A 26,609-nucleotide genomic window follows, 5' to 3' on the forward strand; every position below is an offset into this window, starting at 1 on the left:
AGAGGAGGGGCCAGGCACAGGGTCTGGCCAAGCTATCTCTTCTCTGGGCCTCTTTGTTCCTACATGTGCAACCCCATCTGGGCTAAGTGACCCCTAAGGGCCCCTGGACCCTGCTGTTCGGACCCTGTGGCGTGAGGCATCTTGAGAATGAGTTGGGCGATGGGTCCTGCCACCCTCCTAACTCCTCGGAGTTGGATAACACTTTATTATTCACTCCCCACTGTTGGCTCAATACGACTAACCCCTTCTAGCATGTGGAAAGTTGGGGCTCAGACAGGGGCAGACAGTTCTTTGAGGCCACACAGCTGACTGTGATGGGATGGGCAGACGTGAGCCAGCCACACGCACGTTCTGTCCATGCTGGCTGTGGGCCCTCTCTGAGCAAAGGGCAAGGGGAGAGCATGGCTTCTGCTCCTAGGCCTCCTTCTCCACCTCCCTCAGTGATACACAGCAGCCTGGAACATCTTCACGAAGGAAAGAAATGCAGCTCAGGGGGAAGAAATGGAGAAATAAAGCCGAGGCCGGCTTCCTGCTGCTGCAACAGGACAACGTGCCCTCCCAGAGTGCCCCCACACCCCAGCCCTCACGGCCAACACTGTTGGTTCCCTACCCAACAGCCCTCCCCTCAACTCCATCCCACCAGCCATCTTCCTTTCCTTCAGAGTCTCACATTAGTTTGCAGGCTCACCCCCCCCCCCCCACCCAGTAATGCTCAGGAAAGATGACTCCAGGCTGCCCTGCGAGGTGAGTTACAATTGCTCTCAGGCCGTCATGGTGGTCTTGCCTGTGACTGGCTTTAGGCATGGACATGTGATTGTGTCCTGGGAAATGGAGGCTGAGAGGGAACTGGTCAGAGCAAAGAGAGAGGGGTTTCTAGGAAGTTCTTCCTTGTTTTCAAAAGGGGACATGAAGCAGAAACTTGCTTTTTCCTGCCTTTGGATGTTGAATAAGGATGTGATGCCTGGAGCTGTGGCAGCCATCTTGTGACCTTGAGGAGAAGGTGACTTGTGGAGAAGCAGACTCAGAGCTGCAAAAGTGACCTTGAGTCAGAGTCCCCTTGCTGAGCCCTGTCAAGCCCAAGAGCCATGAAAGGCAATAATGAAATATTGAGCTGTTGTCCTTTAAAACATTATAGTTTGGAATGATTTATTATACAGCAATAAAACCCAGCAGTGTTTCACAGATATTTGGTGAATTAGTGTATTGGGTACATGGTTAGGTAAAATTATTTTTCTAAGAGAAGCTGCCACATAAAAGAATCCAAGAGTTTTCATTGAGTGGCAGTGACCTCAGGTCCCCTGGAGTGACTCACCTCTTCTCCAGAGAGTTCTTCAATGGCCTCTTGTGAACAGTTTCACGTAAGGTGAGAGGTGAAATATGGGTGACCCGGATCTGGCTAACCCGTAGCTTTTGGAACATCACCCGTAGCTTAGGAACCTTGCCAGCCCAGTCTGCAGACACTTAGCAGGGATTTGGTCACTTGGCTTCAGCTAGCAGTTCAGTGAGTCTTGCCTGGAGAATATCATTGAATGTCATAGGCTCTATCTCAAGGTGCCCGCAGCACAGAGGGCGGGACTTCAGGACACAAGTCACTGGAAAAGGGAGCGTCAGCCTGTCCAGAAGGTATATCAAGATCACAAGCATCTGGCAAGTGACAGGGGCAGCACCAGAGGCCACCACAGGAGGACAGACCAGGACTTCCAGACTTCTTCCACCCCGACTGGACATGCCCTCCCCCATCAGACTGAGTTAGCCCATGGGCTCTAGGTCAATTCAGGCAGAAGAAAGGAGGCCCCAAAGGAGACACTGGACTTCCTGCTAATTTGAAAGCGGAGGCTCAAGCTGGTTTTGCTTTGAAAAATGCGGGAGTTGGCGTTCTATGAATCCCCCAGGGAACGAGGCATGTCATGCTGCTTACGTAAAATCTGGACATCCCATGAGGAAGGAAGCAGTTAAGAGTGAATACTCTATGATACGTTCTGCAGAAATTAACATTGTAAATCAACTACACATCAATAAAATAAATTTTAAAAATTCCATCAAAAATCAATATTGTGATGAAAAAAAAGAGAGAGAGTGAATACTCTGGGTGCAGTCTCAACTCTACCATTTCTCAGCTGGGCACTCTCAGGCAGGCTGTCTAAAATCTCTGTGTCTTGGTTTCCCCATCTGTAAGATAGGGATCATGGCTGTACTAGTCAGAGTACTCCTGAGAAACAGAATCACTAGGATGTACAGAGAGAAATTTACTTTAAGGAACTGGCTTGCACAATTGTAGGGGCTGGCTAATCTAAACTCTGTATGGGCACGCCGGGAGCTTAGACAACCCCATCTCCACCACCTGCGCACACTCCACCATCTCGTACATCTTAGCTTGGCGCAGGAGACACTTAATCTCCCAGAATTATCTAAAACCACCATTTCCTTTTTCACACTGGGGCTTCTCAGGTAGCTCAATGGTAAAGAATCTGCCTGCCAATACAAGAGACACAGGTTTGATCCCTGGGTCGGAAAGATCCCCTGAAGAATGAAATAGCAACCCACTCCAGTATTCTTGTCTGGAAAATCCCATGGACAGAGGGGCCTGGTGGGCTACAGTCCATGGAGCTGCAAAGAGTCAGACATGACTGAGCACACACACCAATTTCTCCTTCACACTATGGGCTGCAGCTCCACTAAGTTGCCTCCAGGTGGGACCTGGTCCATCCCAGCTCTGCACTATCACATCTGTTCTCTCCTGCCTGATCCCCACCATAAGGATGATAAACTTCTGCCCATCCTTCAAGACCCAGAGTGCCTGATCCCCTCTAGGCAATATTGACCTTGTCTTCCCTGTCTGCTTACACTGTACCCTGTGGACATCTCCCTTTCTTCCCCCTCCCCAACAAGATTGCAAACTTCCTGAAACTGGAGATTTTGTCTTATTCATCTTCTGGTCTCCCCTTCTCCACCTGTCCCTGGCTCAAAGGCGGCTGATAAATGTTGCAGATGAGTTAAATGGTTCATTCTCGCTTGTGTCTACTGACAGGGAGTGCACTTCTCCCCAGGCAGCCTGTTCCATTTTCAGAAACTCTAACCTGCTGGGATGGTACAAAAAGTATGAACATGGGATTTCTACAGAATCGCTGGCTCTCAGATCTGGATGAAGACCATCTTTCGGTTATTTGTCCATTTTTCACTCTCCTTCTCTTCTTCCTAAAGAGGAGGACAATTTTTTAAATTACTTGAGAGAAGCTAATTTTATGTATATAATAAAGTCATGGCGGTGGAGAGAAAGATGAGAAAAAGTTGTGTTGGCAAGGAGTTTTAAGAAGAGAGGTGCCCAGACTTCCTTGGTGGTCCAGCGGTTGGGACATCACCTTTCAATGCAGGGGGTGTGGGTTGGATACTTGGTCAGGGGGCTAAGATGCCACATGCCTCAGTGCCAAAAAATCAAAGCATAAAACAGAAGCAATATTGTAATAAATTCCATATAGACTTTAAAAGTAGTCCATACCACAAAAAAAAAAAAATGAGGAGGAGGGGAAGAAGTAGTGACGTGGCCTGTGTATCGGGGGATCTTTTAAGGGCCTTCAAGAAACTCAAGAATGGAATTTCTCCTTAATGACTTTTTGTTGTTGCATGGTCTCATTTAAACATGACATTACTCTGAGACTGAGCTACATGAGTCTCCAAGTTTATCAGGGTTACACCCAGTTAGTGATAGATTCATCTGTGCCCAGATACTGGTTTCTCTTTGGTGTTGTGACCTTTACTTGTGTGAATGCACAATCATGTTGATGAGCATCTAGTTTAGAACCTGCAGTTTCTGAAGTTTATTTTCTAACTGTGCTGTAACTTTGATGAATATTTTCCCCTACACCTCCTACCTATACCAGCCTCCTATACTACGGGAAATCAGAACGGTTGGCCCCATTGCAGAGGCCTCAGGATCAGTGGTTATCAGCACCATTAGGCAATATCCCTTCTTTATAACAAATATTTGGTAACAACTCCTTTATTATCCTAAAATGAAGCTCACTGATAATATAATCTACCATATCCATAATGTTAAAAATTTAATATCATGTCCTAGCTATGATATGTATAAAGATAAAAAGAAAGTTTTTCAATGATCAAATAAATGCTTTTCAATATTTAAATGCTCAGGCATGATGGCACCAGAGGACACGTGGAGCAATTCAGTGTTTGCACCTATTCACAGACTCACCTATGCAATACTTTGCAGCGCAAGTTTGTTGGGTGGAGGACTGCATAGTCAGGACAGGACAGGCTCTGCTGCAGTGACAAACACTCTTAATCTTCTCCCAACCCCTCAAGGTGATTTCTCACTCACATTTCACGTTTAGTGTGGTCAGGAGGGGCTCTGCACGTCCCTGAGACCCAGCTGGACCACAAGCACCCCATCTAGACCTTCATGATCACCACCGCCGTGACTGCTGCCCAGAATACTCATTAGCTCGTAAAATCTCCACCAGCAGTGACGCACATCTCCATGCATTTCACTGGCCACACAAGCATTATGGCTGTACCTACACTGAAATATCCTACCACGTGCCTGAAAGAGGGGACGTCAGACTATGTCCTGGAATCCATTGTAATGGCCACAGGCACCACAATCCCGTGGTGGCACTGCCATGAGGGGTGTCATTTTTTCTGAAATGACAAGACTTGGAAAGTTCCCAATAACAATTTTTTCCCCAATTTACACAGTAGCTGTATTCCTGGAACATTCGATGTATTTTTAAACAATTCAAAGACAGTGTATGTATAAGTAAAATTTATAAGTTTTAGAGTAAGGGTCTAGATCACAGGATAAATCTTCTCTGTGTGTTTTTTCCTGCAGATTCCAAAACACCCAGCACGCCTCCCTCTCCCCTCCCCCCACCAAATGTCAATATTGGTGGAGCAGGAAACACTCCCCCAATACCCAAATGCCACCGTAAGGGACAATACAAGTCCCACTGAGAACCACTCATCTGGGCTAGTGGTTGGGGCAAACCTTTTGCAACAGGATACCCTTATTTGGCTTACTTCTAACAAAATATCATCAGACTCTAAATATTACTTTGGCTGAAAGTCCTACTGCTCTAGCTGAGGCAGGGATGCCCATTCTGCAGAACCCCTGTTCTGCCATACCCACTCCTTCCCACACCTGTCAGAAGACCCTGAGTCTCCAGTGCCCAAACCCTGTGCTTGGACTTCCCTGATGGCTCAGTGGTAACGAACTCACCTGTCCATAGAGGAGACAGATCTTCCTGATCCAGGAAGATCCCATAAGCTGCAGAGCAGCGAAGCCCATGTGCCGCAACTATCGAGCCTTCACTCTAGGGCCTGGGAGCCGCAGCTACTGAGGCTGCACGCTGCAGCCACTGAAGCTCACACCTCTGGAAGCTGTGCTTTACAGTGAGAAGCCACCCCAGTGAGAAGCCCTTGCACCCCAATGAGGAGTAGCCCTCGCTCATAGTAACCGGAGAAGCTGGGGCTCCAAATAACCTGGTGTCATCATTCACTAGACACACAAGCTCACCTCCCCTCTGTGATGAGTGGGGGGCCACCCTGCCCACTGAGTGTTTTGAACTGGATAATTCACGGGAAAACTTTTGATGAGGTGGTTGAACTCTGCATTCGCCATGATGGAGGGAAAGGCCACCAGCCAGAATGTGAAACATTCTGTACCTGGGACACGAGATTTTCACTTTCCTTGAGAAGATAATATCCTTTGGTGAGTGGAAATATTTCCAGCAAAGATCCTGGTCTTCTAAATGTGGTAACATAGGTTCAATATTTTTCACTTTCTGTGGGAAATGTCAGCACAGAAAGAGTTTCATATCTGTGGGTAATGTATATGCACACTCACGTGGTTGCACCAAGGCAACAGAATTGATGTGGGTCAACAGAGGTGAAGCTTTTGTGGCCATTTTTTTTTCTTTAAAGATGCACCTTTCACTTGCTTAGGGACAAAAAATGAAGCTTGTGTGTGTCTGAGAGAGAGAGAGAGAGGGAGGGTACACAGTGAAAAAGAAAATGCAAGATATAATTTAAATTATGGATTAAAAGGCAAACGTGTGTGTGATATCTGGTAGACTTTACAAAGCCTGGCCTGTCATTTGTTTGGGCATCACCTGATACCTCCAGCTCTGCTCAGTTAAAGGTTTGCCAAGTCAAGAGCTCAAATGAGTCATCGCATACACAGCCCTTCACGGTTTATCACTTAGACTTTCTCAGATCTTACCCAAGCCCTGATTTCTTTTATGTCCTCTCCAAGTTCTCAGCCTGTCTCCACCCCTAAAAGCCACAGTCCTGGGCAGAGACATTAGAGCCGGATTTTACAGTCCAAAGAGGTCACATCAGCTGTCCCAGGGGCCTGAGTCCCGTGGATTTCAGAGCAGCAGGTAAAAGGTCAAGACTGGACCTCACAGTGGAGGGATTAGACAGATGCTCACACACTCAGACTCACACATAGAGCTGCCCACACCTCAGGCATCCTCACAGAACCACACACACACACACACACACACACACAACTCAACCTCAGGAACCAGATATTCAGAATCAGGCTCCACTGATGCTGTCTGAGTCATCTAATGTTTCAAATGTTCAAAAATAAATATATCAATGGGACTTTCCTGGTGGTCCAGCAGTTAACACTCCATGCTTCCCCAGATGGGGACCTAAGATCTCACATGTCATGGATAAATAAACAAATAGAATGCTCTACAGTTGAGAGCATGCCTTCATGTCCAGGAAAGAAACAAGGGCGGCTTCGTTCTCATCTTCAACTCACACCATTTGAACTGCCGTAATAGAGTGGGAGCTGGGTCAGGGGATAAGCACACAAAGATAACCAAAGCTGAGGGGACCCCAACCTTCTGTGTCTGACCGAGGAAACACAAAAAGTCAAAGGGAACAGACAAAACAGGGGGAAAAAAACCCCACAATCATAAATTGTAGTAAAGATGTCCACTTCTGGAAAGATGGCAGACTAGATGGGGTGAAATACACATTCCTAACATCTCAATGATTCTGGATAAAAGAACATTTGAGAAACTGAAAGAAATAAAAAAGGTATAACTGCACAAGAAGATAAGGAAAATTCTCAGGATGCAAAATAGCCATGAGATGGAAACTAGGAGAGAGTCACGGAGGAGGATGTGAGCCAGGCGAGAAATGCTTCACGGAGATTCCAGGAGGCGATGAGAGAGCGCACGCAGGAAAGGTGGCACGGAAGAGGTGCTTTATCCATAAACACGCATAACACATGCATGACTGGCCAACAAGTGATCCGCCCTCTCTGTGACTCGTCCCCAGGACTGGACCCCCCAGTCTCCCCAGAATCCTCAAGGCTCAGCCTTCCCATATCTATACGGGAAGAGCCCTAAGCCCATAAGCTCCCAGAAGACGGGGCCAGGCCTGTGGGCTTCACCAGGGCACTCTGGAATGAGCCCAGGACCTGGCATGATGTAGCCCTCAATAGATACATGTCTGATGAATGCATTTTCGTGCTGCTCTCAAAGCCTAGCACAGATTCTTTCCTCTTCACTCCCACTCCACAGAAAGTGGAGACCATTTGCCTTATTTGAAGCTGGGACCCTTAGTCCCAAATCTGGGGCCTGGTCCATAACATTTGCTCAAGAAATATGTGTTAGGTTAATGCAGAATACATTCCATTGCAGGATCACATTTTAAAAGTATTATCCTGAATTTTCCCCTGAAACTTCCTTTTCTCCTTTGCTCTTTCCTTTTGAGACAGCCAGGTATTTCTGTGCCCAAGCCTCAGGAAAAGACTTGACAGCTGAGAGCAAGAAAAACATGTCCCTTGCCTGGATTTGAAGATTCAAAAGCTCAGGCCTGAGAGGACCAGAAAGAACACACAGAAAGGGCAAAAGATTTGGAGGAAAGCATGAGGCATCCGTGCTGTACAGTTTGGAAAATCGTTTTCTGAACCATCAGAAGGGAAGGAGTTGAAAGGAAAGAATAAGATTGCAGTTGGTGGAGGTTACCAAAGAAAGTGTGCCTGTGCTGGAGGCCACTGCGAGCTCACAGAGCACCCTTATGTGAATGGGGATGAGGCATCCTTTCCCAGTGCACAGTTCAGCAACTAGAGCACAGTCTGGGTCTAGCTTTATTAGTCCCCTGGCCAGGCACTCATGTGCAGTGTACACCCTGTACCACTGCACAGGACAGCCAGGCATAAGCCCTGCTAATCCCTGCAGAAGGTCCGAAAGCTCAGACAGGCCCATGGGGTCTGAGCAGAGGAAACTTCTGCCTCATATCCCAGGTGGAGAGCACTTGGGGTGGGTGTAGGGGTCCCTGGAAAGAAGTGGCAACAGGCAAAGGGAGCCTTGGGCGGCCTCAGAATTTCCTTAAGTGCCTGATGGGGACAATAACTCAAGACCAGGTGGAGTGCAGCACCCCTGAGGATACTACTGGGGACAGATGACAATAGTGACCAGATTGCCACCTCCCTACCCATGTACACCACAGCCCAGCACATGTAAGCTTCTTGGAAGTAATTAGTCAAAATCCCAGGGACATTTGGATTGTGGGGAGTGGGGATAGGGTGTTTCTTAAAGAGACTGAGGTTAAGTATTTGCCATCCAGCCACACTGAGGATTCCAAACAAAAATTTGAGTTGTAGAAAAAAAAGAAGTTGCCTTTTTTGCACATCAAAGGTATAAACTGAGCTTTTCTTACCTGCTGAGCTCCACAAATATTTGTTATATGAATACTGATGGTGTGTGACAAATACCTGGTTCTTCTCTGCGACCCTGAATTTTTTTTTATCATCAGAGCACACGTGTCTCCCTGACTAGATGGTCAATTGCTTGAGGGCAGGGACCAAATTATTCCTCTTTACATCCCGCATACATATATTCGTCATTTGGGCATTCGGTGGAGTTACTATATAAATACATGGAATTTTTCTCCAGGCTCCAAGATCCCCCTCCCGCTGTTTTCCCTTCCACTCGTTTCTCAACTTATCAGATTGTGGAAGAATTCCAGAAGCCTGAAGCAGAGCAGGAGGCCTCTGCCCTCTGCTGCTGCAGCAGGACCGGACGAATGAGTCTGTTAGGATTTGAGACATGTCTATTTCTGAAGATGGGCTCTGGTTGGTTCAGTGGCTGTGAAACCTGGCATAGTCTGAGATTTGGGACAGGGAGGTCGGGCTCATCACAGGGGTCTGACTGCTTGAGGGCAGGGGGCACCAGGTTGCCTGTCCTGGGAGCCCCTGGAGATGTATGGGGCGGAGGACTCAGGGCTTCCCACAGATGGCGCCCTGAGTCTTGAATGCTCTTCAAGCCCCTCTCAGCTTGGGTACTCACATTGATCCAGACTACCAGACCCCTTTCTACAGCCTGTTCCAGCCTGCTACCTGGCTGCTGCAGCCACAGGCCAAGGTTTTATTCTAGTTCCCTGCAGCGAAACTTACACATTCCACCCATGCGCTCCGCTCAGCCTTTGTAGATATGGACTGTGTCTCTTGGCCCGCTTTGGTAAGTTATTCTCCATGCTTCTGCCCTGTCTCTGTGGCCAGAAGGTCAGTCCTGCCACGGGCTGGCCGCCTAGCTGTCTCCTCAGCTGGAGTCTCTGCCAGCTTCCAGGCTGCACTTTAAACCAAGTTCTGCCACTTACTAGTGTCCTTGAGCATCTTTCCTAAGTTGTGGTAACCATGATGACCATCTTCCCCTGAGTCTGCACCTTCTCTGGGCCCCCACACTTGCTCTAGGGCAGCAGTCCCCAGGGATCCGTCTCGTGGGAGATGACTTTTCCATGGACGGGTGTGAGGGGTAGAGGTGGGGGATGAGGGGATGGTTTCAGGATGACTCAAGTGCATTACTTTTATTGCGCATTTTGTTTCTATTATTATTACATCAGCTCCACCTCAGATCATCAGTTATGAGATCCCAGAGGTTAGGGACCCCTGCTCTAAGAGATGAAAAATGCCAGACAGAGACTGTGACGTGAGAAATCCTTTATTAAACCAGGTGTCACTCCCCCACCTGAGAAGGGACATTATGTTGCAGACACCATGCCTCCATGCCTCCCTAGGGCTGGGTGTGACTGTCTCACCCAGCCCACACTTCCTTCTCAGGGCAAGCCGACATTCTGCTGTCTTCAAGGGGCTAGGTGATGGGGTCAGAGAATTAGGCTGGAGTTTATGTTGACAGCTCGGATTAGGGATTCAAGGTGAGGGTAAAGGTGCGGGTCAGTTTAGGGGTTGGTAGGAATTGGCTTGGCATTGAGGTGAAAGGAAAGTTGAGTTTGACCCAAACTTAGCCAGCCACAGTCAAGCTTCTCCTGGTTCCCAAGTTGATGACCCTCCACTGAAAGCCCGGTCCCCAGGCCTCTCCCAAGGCTCCCTCCACCCACAACCCATCCACCTCTTCCACCCACCTCTTTTAAACAAAGCACACACTCAGAAGCAAACCCTATAACTACTTGGGATTCAGTCCCTGCCCGCCCTGCCCAGGTGGGTAGGGTGAGGGGCACAGGGGTGGGACTTAGCCCTGGAAGCCCAGCACCTTGTACTGGGCAGCCATGTCGTTCCGGAACAGTTCCAGGGCCTTGCTCATGGCGCCCTGTGCATCAGCACCGAAGTCTGAAGGATGCTTGGCATGCAGAACATGGATGATGGCGTCCGAGATGAACTGCAGGGGCAGGAGCAGAGGGGTGCTGGTCACGGCAGGACGAGCCAGGGGCCAGATGGTAATCAACCCCAGCCCCAGCTTTGCTTTATTGCAGGGCCATTTATTGAGCACTTATTATATATCAGGCACACTACTGAGTGGTCTCCATGGATTAACTCCTCTAATCCCCACAACCCATGAGACAAGTACAGATGGGATAACAGAGGCCCATCTTAATACAGAGGAGGAAAGGTCAGGCCTTGGGCTTGTGGCCACAGTCACATGGCTTGGTGGGTTGGCTACCCCCACCCCCAACCAGGGGCTTCCCAGGTGGCTCAGAGTAAAGAATCCACCTGCAATGCTGGAAATGCAGGAGACATGGGTTCAGTCTCTGGGTTGGGAAAATCCCCTGGAGGAGAGCATGGCAACCCACTCCAGGATTCTAGCCTGGAGACTCTCATGGACAGAGATGGGCTACAGTCCCTAGGGTCACAGAGTTGGACATGACTAAAGCGACTTAGCATGCACACACGCTACGCCCCTCTACTATGTTCAGGATGTTTTATTGTTCAGTCATCAGTCCTGTTAGACTCTTTGCAACCCCGTGGACAGCAGCACGCAAGGCTTCCCTGTCCTTCACTATCTCCCTGCATGTGCTCAAACTCACGTCCATTGAGTCAATGATGCCATCTAACCATCTCATCTTCTGTTGCCCCCTTCTCCTGCCCTCAATCTTTCCCAGCATAAGGGTCTTTTCCCATGAGTTGGCTCTCCACATCAGATAGCCAAGGTACTGGAGGTTCAGCTCAGAATGAGGACCCAACCTATTACATGGTTTTAATCCAGGATTTTGCAATCAGAAAGTCTAGAAAATACTTCTATGTGTGTGGATTTAATTTTTGCATTTAATGGCTTAGGATGGTGATCTCTTTCAGTAGCCTTTTGGAGGGATGGTGGGGGAGGGTGGTCAGAACATCTTATTTTCTGCACCAAGCATGGAGCTGGTCCTCAGAAGCATTGGTGGAAGGGAAGGAGAGAGAGGAAGCGGAAAGGGACCAGTCCATGCTCGGGCCCAAGACTGATAATATGTTACAGCAGCCTCACCGTCACCGCTGGCTCTACCATCCACATTGTCATGCCCAGAAAGATGGGCACAAACATCGCCACAGCACAGGGCTGCTTTAAGGGACTGAGCAACCTTATATAGTAAGAAGCGACTTGCTTTTTCAACAGTTCAGAAAGATTTGATGCCAATTTCAGCCATGGCCTTTGGACAAGGGGTGTCATTTTACAGAGGCCCAGACTGAGGTCATGTTGCAAGGGGATGAGAGAGCTGGAATCTGCACCCAGGGGACTGTGGACAAACAACAGCCAGAGCCAGGGAGACAGAGGCCACCACTGGTGGGTTTGTTCATATTCTCTGGCATCCAGGGTACAAGTGGCCAAAAGCTGATGGGTAGGGGTGAGGGGAGCACGTGCAGGGCAGCCTCAGAAGCACAAATGTCAACACCTAGTAAATCCTGCTTGGCTCAGAAACTGGGACAGCGCCACAAACACCTACTGCTGGGCATCAAATGGAACATGTATTTAATTCCCTTTTAATGTCATAAACATAACAAAGCCAAGTGAGGGGATGAACTGACCTAGCAAGAACTTGGAGACCCAGGTTCCAGGCCCAGTTCCACCCTGACCTCCATGGATGACCTCACATGTAAGAGCGAGATCCTGACTCCATTAGGTCCCTCAATTCAGCCTTTCCTGAGTCAACTTCTGAGTCACTAATACTTACAAAATTGTGGGCTGAGGCAGCTAGAAGACTGAGAAAAGACTTTAGCACCCAGCACCCGCTGGGGCCCCCTTGCTCACGGGTGAGAAGGAGCAGTTTCTCATGAAGAACAGGACAAAGGTTCCATGGTGAGGGGAACAGCAGATGCAGGGCGCTGTCTCAATTTTTTACAGTAGCTCAGACGGTAAAGCGTCTGCCTGCAATGCGGGAGACCTGGGTTCGATCCCTGGGTCATGAAGATTCCCTGGAGAAGGAAATGGCAACCCACTCCAGTACTCTTGCCTGGAAAATTCCATGGATGGAGAAGCCTGATGGGCTACAGTCCATGGGGTCGCAAAGAATCGGACACGACTGAGTGACTTCACTTCCACTTTCTTTTCAAACTTGTTTTAAGTAGACCTGGTTCTAGTCTGCTAGCTGGTAGTCCTATTTCTAGACCGCACTGGTTTCTCTCTAAGCCTGTCTGCTTGTCCCTGGAGACAAGATCCATCATTCAAGCTGGGTTGTGAGCCCCCTGCCTGTCACTGGGGTTCAGATATGGAAGAAGCCAGGGTCTGACCTTGAGGAGCTCCTGTCCCACCCAGGAGACAGCTGGATAAAGAGATAAATTACAATACAGCCGGCAGGCGCCACAGCAGGACTGGAATAAATGCCTTTGCTGGGGAGGGCTGGCAGGTGGAGCAGCTGACTGCCTCGTGGGCCAGAACTGAAGAGGTGACTTCTGAGCTGGGCCTTGGAGAATGAACAGGGATTTGCCGAGAGAAGACGGGGAGGCAAAACCACCACTTGTGCAGAATCCCAGGGGCAGGAACTGTTCCTCATGTCTGTGATGCTCAGATGGGCAGGCAGAATTGTTTGTGTGTGATGTGGGAGAGCAGGTGGGGCTTCCCCGGTGGCTCAGAGGGTAAAGAACCTGCTTACAATGCAGGAGACCTGGGTTCGAGATCCCCTGGAGGAGGGCATGGCAACCGATGGTATTCTTGTCTGGAGAATTCCATAGACAGAGGCTGGACTGATAGGCTACAGTCCAGAAGGTCACAAAGAGTCAGACACGACTGCTGCTGCTGCTAAGTCGCTTCAGTCATGTCCGACTCTGTGCGACCCGATGGACTGTAGCCCACCAAGCTCCTCCATCCGTGGGATTTTCCAGGCAAGAGTACTGGAGTCGGGTGCCATTGCCTTCTCCAGACATGACTGAGCAGCTAACAGTTTCACAGTAACCATTGGGAGAGCAGGTAGGGGAGCTAGATGATGGGACAGAAGACGATGGTGACAGCAGTTGCTCATGGGAGACATTGTACCATCAGGAATTAAGAGCATACGTTCCAGAGTAACATAGATCAGACTGTCCCTCCTGGCTTATAAGCTGTGTGACTGGGGGCAAGCTACTCAACCTCTCTGAGCCTTGTTTCCAAATCAGTAAAATGGGGATGAGAAGAGTCCCTGCCTGGGGAAGAGAATGCTATTTACCTGCCCAATGGCCATTTTCACCTTCTTCCTTGTAAGAGAACACTAGTTTGTCTTTGGAGTGGCAATAGACCATGTTTCCCAGCTTTCCACACAGATAGATGTGATCTCATGACTAAATTTTGGACAATGAGATGTAAATAACACTGTTGGGTGAGATGCCTGGGGTTTCTCAAAAGAGAGCCTTTGTCTCTTCCTCCTGCTCTCTGTTTGAAATATGGACCAGAAGGCTGGAGCTCTAGCAGCTTATGCCAAGGATGCCAACATAGAAAGAGCCTGCATCCCCGGTGCCTATGGGGCTCCCACACCAGCTCTGGGCTCCTGATCTCTGAACTTCTTTCATGAAAGATTAAAAGACAACACTGAATGCAGTTCCTAAGCTCATGGGGGTGATCATGAAAGTTCCATGCCATGACCCATGCAAACTGCTTCTCATGGCCCATCCTAACCGGAAGTTATCATGGCTAACCGCACCTTCACTGCTGCACCAAACTGCCTGTGGCCCCCATCCTCAGGGGTGATAGCCCCAGGGCCCTCTATTCACCAGTTCCCTAGTTCTCCTTCCTGCCACATCCCTCCTCCCACTGGGTCTGGACACAGGACTTGAAACTCAGACTCTCCCCAGCCCACCCAACTTCTCAGTCAGTCACAGGAGATTCAAGCCAATTGCTTATGCCTCGGACACCTGAGGTGCCCTCTCTTCATCTGTAAAGATGCTAGAACTAATAATTCCCACCCAGAATCAAGCCCCAGCTACGGAACTCCTGCCACATGAGTCCTGTGTATGTCCGACTTGCAGTGGCACAGAGACTAGGAGCTGGGTTTCTGGAGGAATAGAGACCTAGTCTGAATCCTGGTCCTGCTATTTGGTGCCTCTGTGACCAGGGGCAAGCTGCTTAAGCTCTCTCTGCCTCAGTTTCCTCATCTGTCGAGAGGGTGGGGTAGTGGTGCCTACCCGTGGACAGAATGCAAGCTGTGTACTTCACAGCCACTTCTCCCTTGATAACAAGACACTCATTTGGGGGAAAAATATGCTTACTCTCAATGACCCAGGAAGAAGGCCAAGTGGGTAGCAGCCCACTTTACAGATGAGAAAACTGGGGGATAAAGAGGAACAGCATAGGTTACCCAGCAAGTTATAACTAAGCTGGGACTTGAACCCGAATCTCAGGTCTTCGAGGTCTCCCCTTCCATCTTCCCAGCCACTCAGGCCCCGCCACTCACCTCCAGGTACTTGACAGGGATCTTGTGCTTGTTGGCGTGTGACTCGGCCAGGTGCTTCACCTCCGCCTCGTGGTGACCCTTCTTTTTCAGGATACCCCCTAGGGCCGTGAGCACGGTGTTGCCATGCTTCTTCAGGTCCTCGGAGGCCTTCATCTCAGCCTCTGTCTTCAGGTGCTTGAACTTGTCAAATTTCTCCAGGGTCTCGGGATGACCTGTGAAGAGCCTGGGGGGTACAAGGAGGGCTCGAGTTAGACACAGGGGTCAGGAGGTGGCCAGACTCAAGTTCAAATCCATACCTTCCCAGTTGCTAGCTGTGTGACTCTGGGCAATTCACTTCACCTCTCTGTGCTTCAGTCTCCCCATCCAAGGAATAGGGATAACGAGTCCCTCCTTATAGAAGGGTGAGGATTAAATTGAGATGGTATAGGCTGAGGGCCACACAGGAAGTGTCCTATAAATGCTTGCTATTACTATTTTTAGCATCATCATCCACTTCATTGTTACTGTAAAAAGCTGGAAGGAAAAACATGTGCGTGGTTCCTGGCCTCACCCCCATCTGCTCTAAGTTGTTGGGAGCAAAGATGACTAGACGGTGTCACAGTGGAGCAGGGAGGAGCACGGGGGCTAAGGATTTGTGAAGCATGTGCTGTGTGCCAGGCCCATGCTAGGCTCTGCACTTGCAGTTCCCTTTGGGGATGTATTATCCCTATTTTACAGATGAGGGAACAGAGGCTGAGGAGCATGAGGTCCTAGCTCAATATCACATAGCCGGGCTGCAGACGAGCCAGACTGAAATCAGATCTGAGTGACTCAAAATGTAGTCCATGCAGGGGACCATCTCTGCAGCTTCCTGCCGGAGGATCATCCTTTGGTCACTTAAATACCTCCAGCCCCAGGAGGCTCACCACTTCCTGTGACAGCTTTTCTAGTCTGAACAGCTCTCAGGCTCAGAAAGCTCTTGCTTATTTTGCTCTGCCTCCCTGTTCTTCCCAGGCCTCTCACAGGACTGACAGTGAGAATCTCCAGTGGGAGCCATCTGCTAAAGACCAGGTCCCCACTCCTGCCAGGGACCCAGGGAGCTGGCCGCAGTGATCCGAGGAGTCACCTGTTGCCTCAGACTTCAGTCTTTCATTCTGCAGAAAGGTGGGAATCATTAAAGGGAGTTGTACCTGCCACGGGGAGGAAGGAGAGATTTTCCCCATTGCTCATGGGCAAAGGGAAGGCTGCAGAGGTAGGTGACTTGTCCAGGGTCACATGTCTAGTCAGTAGCAGAGCCAGACACGAACCCACACAGATGGTTTCATAACTCATGCTCTCTCTTTTGTGTTGCACCAGGAAACCTCTGCCGGAGTGGCCCTGTCTGCTGGAGTTCCCCTCCTCTTGTCTGATGGCTTCAGTTCCTTGAAAGCTTTCTCTTTTGCGGTTTCCTGGCTCTGGAACACCCTTAAACCTAACTGTGGACACACTCCAGTGTGCACAAGTATCTCATAGCATATACCCACAATCACACGCGTGCTCATGCAATCACACACACACACACATACATACACAGGGCATAGCACAGACAGGGAGCGCCCCGTTCCCCCAGGGGCGTGTCCCCCCTGCCCTCCCAGAACACCCATGGCCCACAGCCATGCTCAATGTCACTACTTCAACTGGGGCCCTGGCCAACCCTTCTACATCACTGACAGCTCATCTCCAGCACCTTTCACCCCAGGGTCCCTGAGATCCTGACTATTATTATCTGGTGACAATGATCCTTGGACTCCTGCCTGACAGGTGCAAGACCCAGAACCCACAGGTGAAGGTCGGGACACTGGAGGGAGACTCTCTGGGGAAGAAGAGGACCGAGGACCTGGGACCCAAGGCCGCCAGGGGTCTGAGACATCTTGGGAGACCCCCGGATGTCTGGGGAAGAGACTAAGCACTGAGAATTATGAAAGCTGGGTTCTGGCCCCAGCTCTGCCTCTGCTTTGCTCTGTGATGTTGAAAAAGTCACTCAGCTCCTCTGGGTCTTGGATCAACTATCTGTAAACCAAAAAGTTTATTTCTCAGCTTCCAAGTTCTAAGGCTTGACCCCTCCAACCCGGACCTCACCCTACACTCTTAGCACTTGTCAGCCAGAGAGGTAGCCCCGGATTTACTTTAACACTGCAGAAAAACCTGGCTCCTGAATGCCCACCAGATCTTTTCCTATAGATGCCTCCCTCCACTGCCCCCAAGGCCGGCAGCTGGGAGTCCCTGGGAAGCCACAGAAAGCCCTACCTGGGAACTTGTGACAGTGGCAACTCAGAAAACGAGCAGCTGGAAGACCTTCACCCTGTAGAAATGGGTGGGTGGGGGGATGGGGGGCGTTTTTCTTCCAGTGTTTCAGAAGCAGGCGCTTGCCTTGTGCTTTCATCCTCAATCCTATCGTCAACCTGCCTAGTTTATTACCGGTCAGTGGGAAAGGAGGCCAGTTCCCAGCTGTGCTCTGAGCTGAGACCCAACCAGACACCCACATGAAAGATGGAAGACACTCCCAGGCCTGCATAAATTCTTCTCTGCTCTAGAACCCAAGAGCCAGATGAGACTGGGAACACATCTCTAGTGTGCTGAGACTGCGGGACGATGTGGCATAGGGTTCAAGAGTGGGCGTGCTGATCCGGGCTGCTGGACTTGAACTCCAGCCTTGGGATTTCAGGCAAGTCACTTAACCTCTCTGTTAAAAGTGGGGACTATAATAATGTCTACCTCATGAGGTTATTGTGAGGCTGAAATGAGTTAATATACAGGAACACTTAACACAGGGCCTAGCAATCAGTGTGTAATATATATACATATTTGCTGTCCTCATCAAAATCTCTAGGCCACTATCACCATCACCATCTGCGTCATCCTCACCACTCCATCCTCACCATCATCCCCTCCATCATCCCCTCCGTCATCCTCACCAGCTCCATCGTCACCATCATCCCCTCCGTCATCCTCACCAGCTCCATCGTCACCATCATCTCCTCCATCATCCCCTCCATCATCCTCACCAACTCCATTATCACCGTCATCTCCTCCATCATCCCCTCCATCATCCTCACCAGCTCCATCCTCACCATCATCCCCTCCATCATCCTCACCACTCCATCCTCACCATCATCCCCTCCATCATCCCCTCCATCATCCCCTCCATCATCCTCACCAGCTCCATCCTCACCAGCTCCATCCTCACCATCATCCCCTCTGTCATCCTCACCAGCTCCATCGTCACCATCATCTCCTCCATCATCCCCTCCATCATCCTCACCAGCTCCATCATCACCATCCTCACCACCATCATCCCCTCCATCATCCTCACCAGCTCCATCATCACCATCCTCACCACCATCATCCCCTCCATCATCCTCACCAACTCCATTATCACCATCATCTCCTCCATCATCCCCTCCGTCATCCTCACCAGCTCCATCATCACCATCCTCACCACCATCATCGTCATCACTGGGATTGGGCATCTTGGGTTCTGTCTGTAGCTGCCACTGGTTGACTGGGACTCTTGAGCCATGTTTTCTCCTGGAGACATGAGACATACTGGCCACCAGCAGTGACTTCCCAATTTTTCATGGCCTTGAAATCCTTTGCTCAAATGCAAAAATAAATAAAGCAGAAAAGGTCTAGGGAAAAGAAGGAGAGGCAGGGGCCCAAAGCCCTCTTCCGCTGCTTCCGCCCTCCTAAAAATCCCCGTTTCCTGGAGCCAGACTCTGCAACTGACCTTCCAGCTATTATGTTCTAGGATATAATGATCACATACTTGCAATGAAGCCCTCAGAGTTTTATTAACAGACCGAACAGAATTTGCTATCTGTCATAACCAGAGGAGTGGGAGAAATGACCTTTTCAAGAAGAGTAAGAAAGCCCAGGTTCGGCATCTGGAACAAAATCACAAGGTCATTTCTCACAGGGCACCCTGGGAGTCAGCATTCCTTTCTCCTTGTCCTTGGCCCCCAAACACCAAGAGGCAGAAGCTGTCGGCGTGGTTTCTGCATGTCTTCAGCTTAAGACGTGATGGGGCATCAGGCTCTCTGGGGCCTGCCAGGGGTCAGCAGTCTCCAGCATCACATCTCGCCCCTGGCTCCTGGCCCCTGGCAGTTTTCTCTGATCCACCCTGGGAAGGGAGGGGCTGTTTCTCCCATGATACAATACCCCAAGTCTCCTTCCAGACCTCCAAGTCACTGACTTAGGGCTGACAGCCCCCAGGTCACCTGGGAAAGACTCCTGTTTGGCAAACTGGTCTCCCACCCAGCTACCCTGCCTCCTCTCCAAAAGCAAGGCAGGATTAAGGACTCAAAGAATGCCAAGGCATGAGGGTGGGCAGGGATCTCAGAGACCATGAAGGCAATCCCTCCACTCAACAAATAGGGAAATGGGACCAGAGAGGGTTAGTGACTTGTCCAAGGTCACACAGCAAAGGGAGCGCTGAGGAGGTGATGTCTGCTTTGGAGAGTCTTCTGTCCAGTCAAATGGGACCTGTTGCAGTGCCAGTAGCCAACTGACAGAGGCGTAAGAGGAGAAAGACACAAAGGAAACCCCCCAGATGCCAGTTAGATTCAACAGGGAACTTGACCATCCTTTCTCATGTGTTTTTGGCATGGGCCACTAAGGGCTGAAACTCCAGATAACAGAGCTTATAGCTTATGTCTGGGTCGTTCTCCCAGACACGGGAGCTGGAAATGGGTGAAGCCTGAGGGAGGCTGAAAGGGTGTCTAAATGGGAGAGGAAAAGCTGCTCTGACTCGTAAAGAAGGAGAAATTCATCTGTAAAGTGTAAAGGACAATCCATTCACTTATGGCAACCAGGGCCCAGCTCTTCCCAGGTGCACAAATGTCGATGTAGGCTTTTGACTCGTGCTGCCCAGAGCATGAGAAAGGACCAGGAGGAGAGGGGAGTCTATCACCACTTGGGGAAGACGGCAATGGGAACATGAGGTTCTATTTCTGAACCACAAGCCATCCTCTGCTTACAAAACTCGGAATTTGGGGGCGGGGAGCGGGAGGGTGTTCTTTATTCAGGAATCCCTTGCTAAAGAAGGCAAGATGTGCTTGGAGATTATTCTGAGCCTTCAAAAGACACACCCAACATCAAAAGTCAGGATTAGGGACTTCTGTGGTGGCACAATGGGTAAGACTCTGCCGGCCACTGCAGGAGACATGGTCTGGAAAGATCCCATATACCGCCGAGCAACTAAGCCCACGCACCACAACTACTGAGCCCAGGCTCTAGAGCCCTAGAACCGCAACCACGGAGCCCGCGTTCCTGCACCTACAGCCTGTGTTCCCCAACAGGAGAAGCCACAGCAGTGAGAAGCCCATGCTTGGCAATGAAGAGGAGCCCCGGCTCACCACAACTAGAGAAAGCAACAAAGACCCAACACAGTAATAATAATTCCTATTATTATTATTATACTTTAAAGGGCCCAATTCTAAGCTTCATCTCCAAGAGTTACTGACATCTTTCAGAACTCACTCTATGCCAGGAATTATGCTGGGCTCCTTAGATGCAGCATCTTATTTAATTCTTACTTCTACTGTATAATGTAGGTATTAGGATTCCCCCCTCCCATTTGATAGGAGAAGAAGCTGAGGCTCAGAGAGGTTGTGTGCTTTCCCAAAGGTCACACAACAGCTCGGCGGCAGAGCCAGGTGTAGAACTCCACATCTCATCTTGAAGGCCGTGTCTTAATCCTTGGCATTTTACAGACTTTAATGAACTTGTGACTCTGGGGTCATCCTTCCCTTCTTAGGTCCTTTGGGTCCTCATCCATTAGGTGAGGTGAGAAAGACCTCTCAGACCTTTCTTGTTAATTCTAGCTATAATTTTAGGATTCCTCCTGGTGGGCTCTAAGCATCGAGGATTTGATCATTAAAGCTCCTCCCAGCTGCTAGCACAGGTGTGAAATGGATCTGCTTTCCTGATTCCAACCTCTGACACATAAAAACAAAGGAGAACCAAATAGGGGGTTTAACAAAGTTAATTAACACAGCAGCCAACTGGTCAACCCCGGGCGCAAACGTTCCACCTTGCAGGCAAACATTCTTGACCTTGAGGAAGGAGGTGATGGGGGCAGTGGGATCTCTTCCTTTTACCTGATGAGGACCTCCTGCCCATGGCCTGCGACATCAGCCTCCACCTTCCCCCAGGCATTCAGCACCAACTGCCATTCCCCGTCGCTGAGCCCCATGGCGCAGTCTGAAGAAGAGAAAAAGAACAAGGGCGGACTGACTGGGTGTTCTGTCTCCGACAGCTGGGGTTTGAGGCTGCCTGGCCCCAAAGGGATTTTATACCTTCCCAAATGCTTGACAGGGATCACCTGACAGCTTGTTCACTCTCTCTCTCCCTCCCCCTCACCCCCCTCTCTCATGCAGGGGTCTAATCTCTTCCTTTCTCTAGCCCTCACATGGAAGCTATTTTGAGGCAGGTGCCATTGTGGGGAGGTAGGCCAACTCAGGTCACGGGTGTGGTGGTGGGGTTGTGTGTGCGGAGAGTGGGGTGGAGGCTGGGCCACTGTCTGGACTCTCAGAGGCCAACAGAAAGGGCACAGCTAAGGCCGATGCCAGTGGCCTGAAACCCAACTCCCCCTGCTGTCAGCTACCCCAAGAGGAACTGCCATGTCTCTAAGCCCAGGGCAGCAGGCACCCTGGCGTGGCCCTGGGACTGTCCTGGCCTTAGCAGTCTCTTTGCCCACCTTCTAGAAGCCCACTTTGCCAGAATGCCTCTCACTCTTCAGAGTGGTGGGAAGGAACCTTGATGGTTTCCTGCTTATAAATGGGTGAACCCGGGCAGATCCATAACCTCTTGGAGCCTGCATTTTCCTGCTCCACCCAGAAAGCTCAAATATTGTTCAGATATTTTCCTCTGAAAAATTTTGCTTCATGGACCCCCTCAAGGCACAATTAACTTCCTGCCCTTTCCACTTATTCCCTGTGTTCCTGTCACACTGCTCACCTCACTGCATCCTATTTCTTTGCATCCATGCTGGCTCCTCAATTAGTACCCTAGCACCCGGTACTCAGAGACTTTGCCAGGTGCCAGGCTCTATTCTAATCACTTTACATTTGGTAACTCGCTTAGTCTCCTGACAGCCCTATATGATACAGACATCACCCCCGTCTCGTGGAGGAGAAGTTAAGGAGCTGTGCCATGATCACACACATAGCTGATGGAAGAGCTGGGTTTTGAACCAGGAAGTCAGGCCCCTGAGTCCATGCTCTCAAACACTTTACTTGGTTATCACGTGCAGGAGCTTTGTTTCCTTCATCTGTGTGTTTCTTGGGCCTTGCACAGTGCTGTATACCAAGTTGAACTGAATAAATGTTCACTGAATTAAAAAGGTGGATGGCGTTCCGAGGAAGGCAAGAGAATGATCAACCCTTATTTTTCATTCATCCACCTTCCCATCCATCCATCCATCCATCCATCATCCATTCATCCACCCATCAACCCCTCTATCCACTCACCCACCATCCATCCATCTGTCTATCATCCATTCTGCCATCCATCCAACAAACAGTTATAAGGTACCTACTGTGTGTTAGAAACTGCTACATGCTGAGGACACAAACCAGATAAAACATATCCTGGTGTTCAATCTCCTAGGAGAGATAAATAAGAGGAATAACATTACAGTTCAGTTTACGTAGCTGAGGGTCTCCATAGAACTTTACAGTTTACAAAGTGCCTCCTTGGGCAGGATTAATCTAGTCTTCCCAATGCCCCAGCAAGGTAGAAAGCATCATCCCATTTTATAGCTGTGGACCATGAGATTCAGCAGGGATAAACATCAGGTGTCCTGGCCACCCTGGGACTGTATTGGACCTGTCAGTCATGACTGCCCTACATACACAGCTCTTTCTAAAGATAACTGCCCTGCCCCAGCCCCTGAGGTCATGTCCTCTCCCAAATCCCGTGGCTAGTCACAGCTGATTGAACCAAGGCTGGGACCTAATTAGAGGCAGCCAATGGCATGGCTCTGTCAAATAGCCAGTGTCTATTAACTACACCAATCAGATCCCCCTCTTTAAAATATGAACAGGGATGACTGATAAGAATTGGCTATGTGGTAGGAAATGCTAGGTGAAAGGGTTCCATGGCTAGCACCAAGTAAGACCCCCAAACTGAGAGCTTCTCCAGAACAACCTTGGGTCTCCATTATGATTCTGGTAAAGCCTGCTCCCATTTCAATTCAAGGATGACCATCACACTTCCTGTGTGACCTCTTGTGTATCATTGAGTGATCCCTATTTAGATATTGAGTCAGCAAACTCCTAATAACCGAAGAGACCAGAAGCACAAAGGCCCCTTCTTGACAATGTGCTCCTGAACCACGCGTGAGGTTCCATATTAACCCAGGACACTGAGCTGGTATATCTCCAGAAGTCATTCAGCTTTCACAGCGAAAGGGTCAGTTGTAAAATGAGTAACTAAGGGACTACCCTGGTGGTCAGGTGGTAAAGAATCTGCCTTCCAATGCTGGGGACGTGGGTTCGATCCTTGGTCAAGGAACTAAGAGCCCACGTGCCCGCTAAGCCCAAGCGCTGTCACTAGAGAGCCTGCACACTGAGACTACTGAGCCCATGCAGGCTGCAACCAGAGCCTGGGGGCCACACAAGGGAAGCCCGCGCACCGCGACACAGACCCAGCTGAGCATTTGCTCATCTGTCCATTCCCCATCCCGCTACCGAGGGCCGACTCTGTGCCAGCCTCAGGGTCAAAGAGAAAGGCCACTCTGAGAGAGTTTGCTGAGGTGTCAGCTCCTAGTCCTGGCTCCTTGCTGGAGGGTGAGCCCATCAGTATGGGAGGGAAGCGCAGAAGGAAGAGCAGCGAGAAGAGCAGAAGCAGCAGCGAGCTGCCCCCAGGCTGGACCAACCCCTGGGGCCCACTGGGGCCACCCTTGAAAGAATCAGCATCACTGGTTCCGATTTAAATCCCCAGCCCTGGCTATGCCACTTGCAAAAACCTTCCACCTGGTGCCCTCTTGAGAACCTCGGCACATCCCTGAGGGGCTGGCAGAACAGGGCTCATTGTTATCCCACATGGCTGTTCAGAAACAGAGGCTTGGAGATCTTGTGCACCTGCCTGAAGTTGGTAAGTGGCAGAGCTGGAATCAACAGCCCAATCCACAGCCTTTGTCCCATCTCCAGCCTCCAGAGTTTTCCAAGGATGGCCTGAGTACTTAAAATCTCATCAACTTGTTACCAGCACTAAAGTGTTTAATATAAAGCTGTCACCCCCTTGGCAGGCACCCTCATTAACTGGCAAGTTCATGGAAACCCATGGCTTTGAAGTTGATGAACCTTTTAAGTTTTACCTTGTAAGTTAATAGGAGGGACCGACATCTGTTTGTACTTACACATCTCTACAACAGAACTGGCGGTACCTAGCAGTTGCTATGGCTACCTGCAGCCGCCAGCTTTGTTTGGGGGCTATAATTATCCCTGTGACAGCCTTCTAATAGCTGGGGCAGGGAAACTGGAAAGGCACAGAATAGGAAAGCCAGGCTGCCTCTGCACGCAAAATTTTCTGCAGCCTTACACGCTCATGTATACACACACACAGGTGAGTTAGTCTGACACTCAGTGGGGCAGAACTAGATCCCACCAAGGGAGACCTGCCTCTTCCTCTTCTTCCCTTTCATATCACGGAATCCTTTGAATGGGAAAATCTGAAACATATAGAATCATCCTCGAGTCTTCAAACTCTGGGCACTTGAGATGCTAGAGTTACAGTTCTAGAGGGCCAGAGTCTTCAGCTCTCACCCCTCTGAAAATTTGGGTTCTACATTCAGAGTCAGAAAACTAAAGAAAGAGGAATCTAGAATCGTAGAGACATAGGATCTTGAAACTTACAGAGGCCTAGGTGGTATCAAAGTTCCCACTGAATCAGCGGTCCCCAACCTTCTTGACACTAGGGACTGGTTTCGTGGAAGATAGTTTTTCCATGGGCCAGGGGTGGGGGGATGGTTTGGGGATAATTCAAGCGCATTACATTCATTGTGCAATTTATTTCTATTGTTATTACATCAGCTCCACCTCAGATCATTGGGCCTTAGATTCCAGAGGTTGGGAGACCCCTGCACTAAATGCAGGAATTTTCCCTACAGATCATAATCTGCTTGAATACTTCTAGGAGCAGCGAATTCACTTTCTAAAAACCAAAGTATGCCCTGTTGTCAAGCTCACTCCCTTGTCCTGGCTCTCTGGTGCTCCTTGGGAATGTAGAGAAGTAGCTGAGAGAAGTTTCAGGCTCACCTAAGATTTTTCTTGTCCAGACTACACATCCCCAAGGCTTTTTAACTGAATGCCCTCTGCTGGCAAGGTAAGCCAGGAGCCTGTCTAGTCAAAAAAGGCCGTTCTCCACCTTGCTCCCTGTGACTCCCACCTCTCCTCACTTACATACTCAGAACTCTCTAGCAAGGGGCTTCCAGCTCCCCCTGCACAAGTTTGAGGCCCAGATGACTGTGCACCAAACTCTCTTTCAAAGGTGACCTGGGAATTCATGAACCCAGCTAACAACTCACACCTCGCCGCCCCCCCTCCCCCCACCCCCGGCCCCCCGCGGCCCCTCCCCAGTGAATCTGGGGGAGGGAAGAGGTGTTACACTTTAAGACTCCACGGTGGGGAAACAAAGATGGCAAGAAAGAACATTTTGGATCTTCAAAGCTGTAGGTCCCCTCAGTCTTGGCCACCCCCCTTCCTCCTCCACCTCCTCCTCCTCCTCCCCGAAGCCGCCCCTTTGGAGGCCAGCCCAGGCAGCGCCTCCCACCCACTTCCAGCTCAGCTTGCTCCTTCCTGGCAGAGTCTGCCTCCCGGACCAGTGCCAGACGAGACTCAGAGCAGGGCTGGGGCCTGGAGCCTGCAGGATCTGCTGAGGTCATGCATGAGTTTGAGGACCCTCCAAAGCTGGCCCCAGACCCCCCGAGGCCCGCCCTCCTCCCAGCCCCCACCAGCAGCCCTTGCACTGACCACGTCTCCCCTTCTGCCCAGCTGTCCTTCTGGAGCCTTCAGCCAAGTGGGCTGGGGGTGGGGAGAGGTGTCTTATAGCAGCTGGGGAGAGGCACAGGGAACTAAAAATACAGTTTATATGGCAAGGCTCCTCCCTCCTCTCCCTGGAGGCCCAGAGGGGCTTATTGGAGGAGGGCTGGCAGGGACCAGAGCCCAATATCCCAGTCGACAGGTGTAGCCCAGGGTCACCTGCCTTCCTTCCTGCCTTCACCCTACACCCCCAGCCTCTGAGGCTTACAGTCACCCTCCCAGCCCCTCCTCCTACCTGTCATCTGTAGGAGTCCAGCACCACCCCCATGCTGCCCCTCCCTCATCAGTCCACCCTCCCTCTGTCCTGGTGGATCTCACAGAAATAGCTCCCCCTCCAAGAATCCCCCCTCCCCATGCCACCCCTTTCCCAGCAGGTGTGCCCTCTTCCTCCCCACCTTGGGCTCCAACATGGATGCAGCCTTCTCGGCTCTCTCTGCTTCG

At 50.2% G+C, this 26,609-nt stretch overlaps 1 protein-coding gene across 2 annotated transcripts; it reads right to left on the bottom strand.

Moving 5' to 3' along the window:
* Positions 1-9,961: 9,961 nt before the first annotated feature.
* Positions 9,962-26,347, bottom strand: MB (myoglobin). 2 transcript variants are annotated; one of them, XM_069581089.1, is made up of 5 exons: positions 26,100-26,347; positions 22,664-22,730; positions 21,225-21,327; positions 15,109-15,331; positions 9,962-10,652 (listed from the first exon to the last, which is right to left on the bottom strand). In XM_069581089.1, the coding sequence occupies exons 3-5, from the start codon at positions 21,317-21,319 to the stop codon at positions 10,506-10,508; spliced, it is 465 nt and encodes a 154-aa protein (XP_069437190.1). In that variant the 5' UTR covers positions 21,320-21,327; positions 22,664-22,730; positions 26,100-26,347; the 3' UTR covers positions 9,962-10,505. The 2 variants fall into 2 exon arrangements, with proteins under 2 accessions (XP_069437190.1, XP_069437191.1); XM_069581090.1 differs by lacking the exon at positions 26,100-26,347 and adding an exon at positions 25,904-26,096.
* Positions 26,348-26,609: the final 262 nt, after the last annotated feature.

The sequence above is a fragment of the Ovis canadensis genome, chromosome 3 (assembly GCF_042477335.2).
Source record: "Ovis canadensis isolate MfBH-ARS-UI-01 breed Bighorn chromosome 3, ARS-UI_OviCan_v2, whole genome shotgun sequence".
Lineage (NCBI taxonomy): Eukaryota > Metazoa > Chordata > Mammalia > Artiodactyla > Bovidae > Ovis > Ovis canadensis.